Here is an 11,433-nt window from a genome sequence, read left to right on the forward strand (position 1 = left end):
TTGGCAGCCATTTTTATTTGGCTCGACCACAAGCCAGGAAGGATCTAAGCTGTTCAGCACACACACACACACACACACATATAAAGACACACACAAAGCCCCTCCTTACAAGCCTCTCTTGACACATCTTGACACATCTCTTCTCACATGCACACACACACACACACACACACACAGTGAACACATGAGATGTAATCACACTTTAGGCTTCTAAATGTTCAGGCTGCAGGAAAAAAATCAGTCTTTCTCTCACGATTGGTGAAAAGGAAGAGGTGACGCTGCTGCTCCAGGAAGGCTGACGACATTTTAATTGGTTGTCATCACTGAACTTTATCTCGCCAGTGATGATGAGTGAGGGGAGGGATGTGAAAGTGGCCGCCGTGGCCATCACTCAAAAAGATATGTTGCCGTGAGGAGAGGGGAAGAGAGGAGAGGAGAGGAGAGGAGAGGAGAGGAGAGGAGAGGAGAGAGAAATCTTACCTTAAACAGGCGCAGGATGTTGGCCACCATGATGGACACTGAGCTGGCTGCAGCTCCGATCACACCTACGATTTTATCCGGCTTGGTGAAGATGGGAGGGTCTCCGTTAGCACAGCGGACGTCGGAGCCGTCCCTCTCGATCAAGGCCTGCACAAAAGTCAGGGACTGCTCCAGAGCGTACGTGTCCCTGGAGCAGGTATCCAAGATCCGGGCCCCCAGCGTGATGTTGGGCAGCAGCTCCGGATCCTTGTTGATCAGGTCGATGGCGAACATCATGGCCTCCAAGCGGTGGATGCCCTTCTCCTTTTTCAGCTCCCCGCAGGGCGTGCCGCGGTCTCCCCGGGAGTGGACGGGAAATAATCCTCCCAGGATGATGTCCCCGTCCAGTCGGATGGAGTGGGCGTACTCTGGAGCCGCCTGCGGGTCTGTGGGGATCCGCTGAGGGGTGGCGACGGGAAGGAGCCAAGTGTAGGAAGTAGCCACCAGCAGGAAAACGACAGAAGGGGACTGTGGGTAGGAAGTCGGGTTCCACTGTGCTTCCATGATCGGGAGATAAGACAGGATTCGAGCTAAGGTGATCTCAGAGGAGGTATTCCAAGATGGGGGGATCTTATTTCAGGAATATTAAAGAGTATAGGCCTTCCTACTGGTCAGAAAGGGAGGGGGAATGGACCCCGGGCGTGGAGCTAGCCGAGCCCCATGGGTGAATCATATTCCAGAAGAGACAGAGAGTGAAAGACAAAGAGCGTTGGAGCTGAAACGTGGCACCGGCGCTGGATGAATCTAGTCGAGGTGAAGAGCTCCTAATCCACAAGTCACATCTTCAGCAGAGCCTGTTGAAGAGAGACGGAGAGGATGTCTGAGTAACCAGTGTGATGTGAACATTAAGCTGCTGCAGGGATGCACAGTCCACCTGACAAACTTATGTAAACCCCCCTGGGCAGGGGGAGAAGGAAAAAAAAAAAAAAAAAAACGCAGTCAAGCATAGCAAAATAACAAGTCACAAAAAATACACACATGCTCATTCGCCTGCACACACACATGGGCTCAGCCTCTCACTGGAGAGCTGTCAAAATTTGCTCTGCCTTTTCATAATTGAAGACCCAAAGTCTGTCAATTTGTAAGCACCTCTACACACAGGCAGACACACAAACGGACGCACTCTCGTCTCTTGGCCTATCGATGAGTGGAACAGCTGTTAAAATGACAGCAGAGAACCTTGGCGAGGTCCTCGGGCGATTCGCACAAAAGGTGCAGACTGGCTGCTGCAGCGGAGATGAGGGAGATGGAGGGAGGGAGGGAGAGAGAGAGAGAAAGAGAGAGAGGGAGGGAGGGAGGGAGAGAGTCGGGTGAAGGGGAAGTTGAGACAGAAAAGAGGAACCAAGAGAGACAGAGTGAGAGAAACAGAGACAGCGGCGAAAAGACAGAGAGAGCGCTGCCTTGGAGCAAGTGTGTTGCATCATTCAAACACCTGCTGCTCCTGCTGCAGCTAAATGAACACATTACATCCAACACACACACACACACACACACACATTCACACACAGCTTGAAATCACAACAGGTATATTTCATGTTGAATGGTGATTCCTTAGCATTTACAGTAATTATACTGTTGATGAGTCATTTCTGCAGGGAAGGGGGGGGCTCCATGCTCCCCCCAGTGAGCAGCCACATCCCAGAGAAGTGATATCAGTTGGTTTGGACCTGATCTGAAAAATTGGTTGTGACAAACCGGTCCGTTCCTACATGATACGAGTGCTAATGTGCTTTCATTAGCTGACGCCCCGGGGATTTTATTTCCTCATTTGCCTCCCGTGATCCAAAAAATCACAGTTTTTATTTCTCCTGCATGGAGAGAGGGAGCAATCCGTACAATTCTTGATCCCCAGATACATATTTAAAGGTGGGTTAACTTCTTCTTTTTTTTTTACCTTGTCCCTGATATCTGTAGTTACACAACATTCATTATGGTGCCGGCAAGGGATATCTAACTCCCGGCCCTCAGTAAAGATGTAAAGGCTCATAGAAATTACATTTGAATGGAGGATTACACAAGATATCACATTAAATTCAGCGCCATTCAGTGCAGTTGAAGGCTGTTTGGCTGACATTCATTTCATTACACTGTCCTATTAGAATTATTATCATTAAAGGTATCCTGCTTACCTCAATAGACATGAGCTCCACTACTCAGATGGCCTATTTCATGCAGTTTAGCCTATTAATTAGCCTTGTATCTCATTTAATTGCTCATGTTCCCTCGGAGAATCATTTGCGAGCTCAAATCGACCACTCTCAATATCCCATCATGCCTTTCCTTTAGAAAAACAACCTGCTCATGAGAAAATGTCCACGAATCAACCTCACAGATCTACTAACATTCAAATTCTACATTAATCTATGTAATGTTTGATGAACAAAGGCTATATTCAAGGCAGCCTTGGACCCTCAGGGGCCTAGTAAAACTCCCAAGTTCATCCTGTAACAATTAGCTTGTGGTAATATGAGTCGTTAAAATGTGATTTCAATACTGCATGCATCACTAAAACACATTAGAAACTTAAATGATAAAGGCCTGAAGGCGGCACCTGCATCATCTCATCTCATCATCTTGATCTCACAGGATGTCACCAGAGGCCCCCATCCCTGCTTGTTGCTCCCCGAGGCCCCTCCGTCTCAGCAGAGGTTACATGAGATCCTATTCATAAATTTTCCACTGCACACTGAAAGCAAAGCATGAATCACCAAACTTAAACCTCCCAAATCTTCACCCTGCACGACGTGGGGGTCTCCAACAGGTTTGGAGGCACAGCGTGAGACTCGCTCTCGATGAATCCATTTCTAATTCGATTCCGTCCCAATTAATTCATCAGTCTCTCTCCACTCTAAATGGATTTAGGTCAAAGCCACTCATACACAGCCACGCCCCCGCTATGATTAAAACCCCCCTTGCTTTATATAGGTTAGCCAGCTCTGATTCAGCTGCTAACACCATATATTCTTCTGGGCCACGATACTGTTTATTCAACACTTTTCGCCTTGGCTCAGACACAGGAGGGGGTTCAACAGAAGGGCCGGAGCTCCCTGGTATTAAGCCATACTACACGCAATTATTCAACTGCAATCAGGTTAGGGTTAACCCCTGACGACAGACTAATAGGGTCCAATACAGCTCTCAGACTCAGACTCAGCCTCTGTTGATCATCTCCACCCTGATCTTCCTCTTCTGCTCGTCTCGTCCTTTTCAGCTGGAATTTTCCTACAGGACAAGCTGAGCTAATGGACATCTTTAATCTCAGGGGGTGCACATTCATTCTCTCACGACGCAGCTACATGAGTGTCTCCAGGAAAGAGAAAGAGAGTGAGAGGAGAGGGGAGGGGAGGGGGGCAAAAGATCAGATGTGGGCAATGTGTGAACGCCTGTGACTGAACTGAGGCCCTGAGGTTATTAGAAGTTTCATGTCTCATTTACGCTCATGCTCATTGAGAATGATCCCATTTCCAAAGAGGTGGAAACCAGTGACACCCCTCGTCTGTGTTCATTCATCAGTCACATCTGATCTTATCCTACTCCTCCTCTTAATAACTTAATAGCTATTTATCTTCCAACCTTAACTGAAGCCCCCACGCTCCCTGGAGAGCCCTTGTGCTTCACGACGCTTTGCAAAAAGGCTCAGAAACTAGATTTGTGCTCCCGTGTGGCCGACTGAGAGAAGACAGCAAGACGTCCCCAGGAAGGAGGTTTCCTCTGCTGTGATGGTGAGTGGCTTAGAGATGAAGAGGGTTAAGCCCCCGGAGGCTGCGGCGAGCTCATCACTCTCTTTAATTTACACCCACGGTTTCCTTCCTGTGTCAGAGTTGCCCACTCCTTGTTCGACACTTGCTTTTACCCCGTCTCCTCTCCTTTGTTCCTTCCCTGCTGCTTCCGCTTTTCCTCTCCTCACCTGGCCTAGTCCTATCCCCCTCACCTCCTCCTCCTTTCTCTCTTCCTTCCTTCCTTCCTTCCCCTCTTCCTCCACCATCCTCTGGCTCCTCTGCTGCCATCATCCTCTGTCACATCACCTTCTGCAGGCCTCCTCAGACCTCTGGGGAGAGTGCTGCTCTTTTCAGAAAGTGATAGCTTTTCTGCTGCCCTGTCTCCCCCCCATCCCCTCCTCCGATCCTTCCCTCCTCATTCCCTCCCTCCCTCCCTCTAAGTAGGTGTTTCTCTGAGGCTCTCGCATAGCAATTGTGGTCGCTCTCTCTCTGCCACCTCTCTGCCTCTCTACCCCCTCCTTTGCTCCCATCTCCACCATCTGTCATATGTTCCAGCAGCATTTTTTTTTTCCCAAAGATTTGACAAGATCACGGTCCAAAGACGCACTCAAATGGTGATCTTCCCTCAATGCACCCTCATTTTTTTTTCCCACTCACAATTCATTCGCTGTCTTTTTGGGATATACCCACACTCCTCTGCCAACATATTAGACGCCATCTACAACTGAAAACACCTCTGATTGCTCCCGCCTTATGGATAAATGCGTAAAAAAAAAATCTGCAGCATGCATTGCTAAGAGACAGAGCTCACTTTTAAAATACATGCCAGTGATGTGATTAAGTCATGTGTCTGGAGATAAAAACCGCAGCCCACAGGTTCAGAAATAAGACTATGTGAGATCAAAGTCTCAGGGTGTATGCTCATTATGCAGCCCTATAGGCTTCTCTCTGGAAGGCAGTGGTGGTATCCTGATTGCACCCTAATTAGAGACAGTGCCATCCTCAGTAACAGCAGAGAAGCACCAGCACCAATGATAATCTGTGGGGGAAAGCAAATTATGAAGCCTGTTTTCTCCTGTCTCCTTGTTTTTTTGTTTTTGCTTGTTTGTTTAATGCTCTAACCTGCCATGCTGAGCTGGTTCCATGTGCTCACCTACCTTCTCCTGCAGAACATCCAGACAGAAAAAAAAAAATTAGGAATAAAATCAATAAAATCCCACAAAAAGAGGCAGTGAAACAAACTGAGACAATAAAATAAGAGAGAAAGCTCAGAATCCATCAGTACAGAGGAATGCGAGAGGGAAAACAACAGTGCAACAGCATTCAGAGGAGGAAAAAATGGGAAATGATCAGAGCCTATATGAGATACCTCAGAAAATCTCATTCATCCGACAGCGTAGACCTATGTGTGTGTGTGAGAGGGTGAGGAGCTCCGTCTCCAGCCTCCTCCGGCGGACTCCTCGGGGTCCCTGTTCGCCTCAAGCAACTTCCTTGCGGAGCTCAGCAGTTTTTTCCTCCCCTTCACACCACCACCAAATACCCCCCCCCTCAAAAATAACACCAGTCCTCCTGGAGTGGTGAGATGTTTGTTTGTTTTTTCTCCCCACAACAGCAAAAAAAAAAAAGATATGGTGAAAGAAATTAGACAATCCGCAAGCAGGAGAGAGATGGTGAAGAAGAAGAAGAGGAAGAAGAGGAGGGAAAAAAAAACAAGAGATGTGGTGAAAAGTGCTCCGTCGTGATTTCAGTGATGGAAAGGCAACATTTTGTTTAAGGAGACAATAGAGGGATGCTGCGTGGAATGAAGTGGATGCCCAAGAATGAGTCTCCGGTACAGAGGGAGAGAGAGAGAGAGAGAGAGAGGGAGGGAGAGAGAGAGAGCAGAGGAATCCATCACACCGGGGCTCTGTCAGTCATGATCAATAATGTTGGTATAACCCACCTGATTGGTTTTATCCATACTCCTCTGTCTAAGCTTCCAGCAGCACTTTACGTGGTGAAATAATAAAAAAAAAGACAGAAAACAAACCAACAGCAGTGCCACGTAGAAGAAAGAAAGAAAAGAAGTCCTCGTGCCGCCGCTGCCGCTCCACCACCACAGTAAACGGTCGCGCGCCCTCCTCTCCGGCTCCTCGCGCGGCTGTCGGTGCTGAAAGGGACAGCGCGCGACTCCGCAGCCAACTGAGGCACACAGCAAACCACCACCACCACCCCCCTCCTCCTCCTCTTCCTCCCCCTCCACCTGAAACATATGTATCACAGACATGCGCTTCCACCCGCCCTCACCAAATCACCGTCTAATTGCGCCACTGTCGTCCGGCACTGTCCACCCATTCAATCAAGTTTATTACCAATCAATCGGATCGATAGTTTTCCACAATGGAGGGCTTTGGTTATTTGAACACATTAATAAGTCATCAAAATATGCTCACACAGGCGATGCGCCATAGATACTCTTTAATTGCCCTAACTTCAATCCATTTTTACTGCCCCCCCTTGTAAAAACCAAAGCGCCGTGGCATATTTTTTTTTTCTTTTGGGTGCGAGTGGAATTAAATAAATGAAGCGCATCCCATCTGCTGTGTAATAACAATTTGATAAGCCATGTGGAGTGAGAAACCAGGCAATCGAAACGGGCCCGGGTGTTCTCCTCCTATGTGACAATGTGGAAGAATGTGCGCAACACTTCGCCGCTGCGACGAGCCGAGGAGGGCGGGAAGGACGCGGTGCAATGGCGCCACCTGGTGGTAGAAGGGGTGTAACTGCAGCAGAAAGTTGGGGATAGTTGTAACCTGGGTCAGTTTCAAATCCCCCCTATATCAGGAAGTTCAGAATTACATGATGCCCTCTATACTTGGTCTTAGTCTAGTCCTTATTCCACATGTTGAACGTTTGATTTTACAAGGAAAAACAATTTTGAAGTGAGAAACTTTAAAAACATTTATTAGTTAGGGATTAAAGGGATAGTTCACCCAAAATTCAAATTTCACTCATTATCTACTCACCCTTATGTCGACTAAGGGCTGGGAGAAGTTTCAGAGTCCTCCGTGCCTTCTCTGAGTTACAGCGGGGCTCCGTGCAGCACTGCATGTCCATATGACGGTTGCGAATGGGCCTCACTTTTCTTCGTCCAAAAAGACACACCAAAAAAACATCCAAATACCTCCATAGTGCTCATCTGTAATGTCCCTCTTGTATTGAAGCCCCAACATGAGAAATTGTTCCGAAAAAAATTAAATAAGTCTATATTTAAGCTTGTTTGTAGCGGAAGCTCCCAGTGTGCTCTGCCGGAATCTCGCGAGATTTGCACAGAGCAGTGAACTGAGACACTGGGAGCTTCCGCTACAAACAAGCTTAAAACCTATACTTATTTAATTTTTTTTGGAACAATTTCTCATGTTGGGGCTTCAATACAAGACGGACATTACAGACGAGCACTAAGGAGGTATTTGGATGTTTTTTTTGGTGTGTCTTTTTGGCCGAAGGAAAGTGAGGCCCATTCGCAACCTTCATATGGACATGCAGTGCTGCACCGAGCCCCCCTGTAACTCAGAGAAGGCACGGAGGACTCTGAAACTTCTCCCAGCCCTTGAGGATGAGTAGATAATGAGTGAAATTTGAATTTTGGGTGAACTATCCCTTTAAGCTCTGAATAAAATGTTTTGAATATCACATTTTTGTAACATTTCACTCCTTATGTTTGTGACTAAACTAGTTTTGGTGACACATGTAACTCCTTTTTGAAGGTTAAAGAGCTCCAAGATACAGCCAGAAATGTAAAAATTGGTATGTAGAAACATCTTTAGTTCAAGTATCATGCTTTAAGTGGATATAAATTTGGTCTACTATGTTCAACTACAACTGTAATAATGTGACACAGACAGAAATTAGTATCTCCACAGTGTGGTGTTGCTACTTAGCTTGAGTAAAGGTCCTGTGTATTATTTCTACAAGTCAAAATCTACCTAAAGCTTTTCAGTACGTCTGAGACACCAGACTGACGGACTACACTGCCCTACAAAGCAAAAAGGCAGTAACTGCATTTTTGGTCGAAAATGAGTTATTATCATTTTCATGACATTCAAGGCATCCTTTGTTATGTGACAAAATATCTTATCTCAAATGTGTGTCGTTTTGGAGAAAAATGGTAGTCGTTTTTACAGTAACTGCAAAAAGCCCTAGTGAAACAAAGCAAGAAGGCAGTAACTACCGTTACTCTGTCAGTTACTGTACTTTTGCTTTGTTTTACTTAAAGTAAAAACAACCGTGTTGCCGCAGAGTGAAGTTACTGTTTCCATGTTTCCCATACTGGTACTATTCAAAATAAATTGTCCTAATTTGGGCTTTGATACAGTTTAGGAATGTGAGACACTTTAAACAGCAATTTCAGCACCAGAATTTCCGGGTGGAAAATATTGGCCTAAAATGGTCAGATTACTTTGGGTTTGGTATATCCATGTTCAGGGAAACAAATGGTTCCAATTAGTCCAAATACAGTGTATCTAACACACCTAGAGCACAAGTTGTGACAGAATAGTTTTTGAAGAATCTGCAGTTACTGCCCTTTTCCTTGGTATGGTGCCACATTTTTGGCAAGTAATACAGAGCAAGAATACAGTAACTGCAAAATAGGGGTAAAACATCAAATCAAATATGAGAATTAATATGTACAAAGAATAAGCTAATACAAAGTAACAAAACTGCCTCATGTCCAATAATCTACCTACAACTACTTAGGCTGGACAACAGGATAACTTTAAAGTCATTTTTCTCAGTTCGGAACTCTGCGTAGTTACTGCCTTTTTGCTTTGTAGGGCAGTACAGCTGCACTGGTTTCTGATGTGTGGACCAGGGAACATCAAGGATCCTTAAGGTTCTACAGCCTTAAGTAAGATAAAGTTTGATTTCCTTAGAGTATTGGGTTACCTTGATGTAAGCACCATCCCTCCAAAGACTTCCTTTGTCTCCCCTGAAAGAAGTAGGCTGCTGACAAAGACTTGAGGAGTTTAGTACTGTGCCTCTGTAAAGCTGTGGGAGAGACAGGTTAGAAAAGCAATGGTTAAACTGGAGGGGCAAAGGCCATGGTATCTGGACTGTTTAATCCCCAACACTTCTAGATCCCACATTTCCCATGACGCAACCATCCTTTGTCGGCCTGGTAGATGTCTTTGAAACATCAAAGCGCCACTACTAATGGAGGTTAAGAAAAGATATAAACCAACCTTGCGTTTCTGAATTCAGTCTTAACACAAACTACCACAAGATATGCAGCACTTTTCCTTTCAATACATGCTGGGTCAATATGCACTGAACCAATGTCTCTTATTCATGTCAGCGTGGTAAATCCCTCTATTTCATCCACAACAAACAGTGACGTGTTGCACCAAAGGAAATTATCAGAGGAAGAATCAGAAAACTAAAAAAGAAAAGAAAAGGGGAAGATGTAAATGTCTAAAGAAGCAGTTCCTGTGAAGGCAAATAAAATCTCCTTCCTGCAAGTGCGGTAAACAAACATGACTGATGCAACTTTGTGACTCATATCCGAGGATAAAAAACAAAGCACCAAACTCCTCCTCGAGGTTTGAAGCAGTACATTTTTATTTATTAAGTGGTTGGTTTTAACATTCTCGTCACATCTGAAAGGCTTCTCTAACTCTTCAGGTTTTCTAGGATGTGAGTTTAATAACATAGTACAACTGATGATTAAAGAAATGACAACATAAAAAAGTCCTAAGAGTCTTTTGAGGTTTGAATCCTGTCGTCTTCTTAACACACTGCAACAAAAACGTCCTCTTGAAAAAGGAATGATACAAAAAAAAAGGACAACTAATCATGGAACAACGCAGATTTGCCTCAGTATTAAACACTGACAGAGCAGTAACTAGTCCAACATGTTTGAAGCATATGGTCAACCAACAGTTAATACAAGTCAATAACTATTGTGACTATTATAACTATTATTTTATACCATCTCTGTAGGATGTATCCATATATACATGTTTTCAAGACCTTGTCGTATTAGCGTGTTCGGTTATAAAAATAAAGTTTGGTCTTTCTTTTTTTTTATTCTGGTTTTGTTCCATTTCATGGCTTTGAACATTAAGACATTATCTACATTTGGTCTTCCTCAATCCTTTCCTCCCCACTGTTGTCATGTGCCAGTGTTTCAAAGACTACCTCGGGAGCTGTGATCAAACAAATGCAGCCCCCTAAACTTTGAGTACATGAAAGCCCATTTTGAAACGAACTAAAGGAGATCATGTTGGTAAGGTAAAAAAGAAACGTTCACAAAGATTAGTTGAACAGGCCCCTGCATTTTTTTTTTTTTAATGGAGCGAAAAAGTTTCATGTAAACTTTTAAGGAGAAGGTGAAGTGTTTAGCTTAGAAGAGGCGGGTCTCCCATTTTGGCCCTTTAATATCAATAATCAATGTTGGCACCACCAATAGCAGAGTCCCCGACCTGCTACACCTGCTACACCTGCCCCTGCTTTACTTTAACAAAGCCACATCTGCTTTATAGGAACTCACTGGCTGCTGTGCTGCTCTGACACTGTTATCAGTTTTGGTTTTAGCCCTGATGGGCTAAAGTGAGGAAAAGCATTTCAGCAGTGCAGTAGGTGGGAGGCACGGCACAGTAACCCTTTGTGAGGATGTTTTTTCTGACCGCCATCATGGTGGTGATAATTGGTGCGATATTTCCTTTCAGGGAATAAAGTCTTCCTGTTAATGGGTTCTACTGTCTAAAGCGCAAAGTGTGGCTGTTACACCAAAGCTGGCAAAAGTCTCATCTTCCATGTTCTCTAAACTGGACTCTCACTCATTAACACAAATCATTTACCACATAGGGTATGTTTCATCTCTTATATGCTAAAATAAAATTTGGTTAGATGCCTTATTGAAGCCTTTCTTCTCACAGCCTGATGTCTCTCTTTTAACCAGGCTGTCTGTTTGTGGGGCTGATAAGTTGGTTCACATATAGATGTAAGGGTGAGGTCAAGCAAAAGGAAAACGCCCTACACAAATATGCAATCAAGTCTGAGCAGAGAAGGCAGAAAATAAGAGTGACATGTAGTAAAACACAAGTAACCAGTGGGAATTGATAGAAGTGGGATTAGAAAAAGTGCACACACAATTCTTGAGGAAAACCGCAAACACACTCTACCCTTGTACGAAATGAACATTTGATCATCTGAT

At 44.8% G+C, this 11,433-nt stretch overlaps 1 protein-coding gene across 3 annotated transcripts in view; it reads right to left on the minus strand.

The window, feature by feature from the left end:
• The window catches only part of grm8a (glutamate receptor, metabotropic 8a), a 218,706-nt gene extending 212,042 nt beyond the window's left edge, over positions 1-6,664 (minus strand). For 2 of the 3 annotated variants that reach the window (XM_085769754.1, XM_085769756.1), the window contains exons 1-2: positions 6,181-6,664; positions 481-1,313 (exon numbers count right to left, since the gene is read on the minus strand). In XM_085769754.1, the coding sequence (XP_085625880.1) occupies positions 481-1,023 (543 nt within the window). In that variant the 5' untranslated portion in view covers positions 1,024-1,313; positions 6,181-6,664. Of the gene's footprint in view, positions 1-480; positions 1,314-1,521; positions 1,750-6,180 lie in introns of those variants that run through there. The other variant, XM_085769755.1, reaches the window with a different exon arrangement.
• Between the last annotated feature and the right edge of the window lie 4,769 nt (positions 6,665-11,433).

The sequence above is a fragment of the Trachurus japonicus genome, chromosome 23 (assembly GCF_045865225.1).
Source record: "Trachurus japonicus isolate A0001 chromosome 23, Traja_1.0".
Taxonomy (NCBI): Eukaryota; Metazoa; Chordata; class Actinopteri; order Carangiformes; family Carangidae; genus Trachurus; species Trachurus japonicus.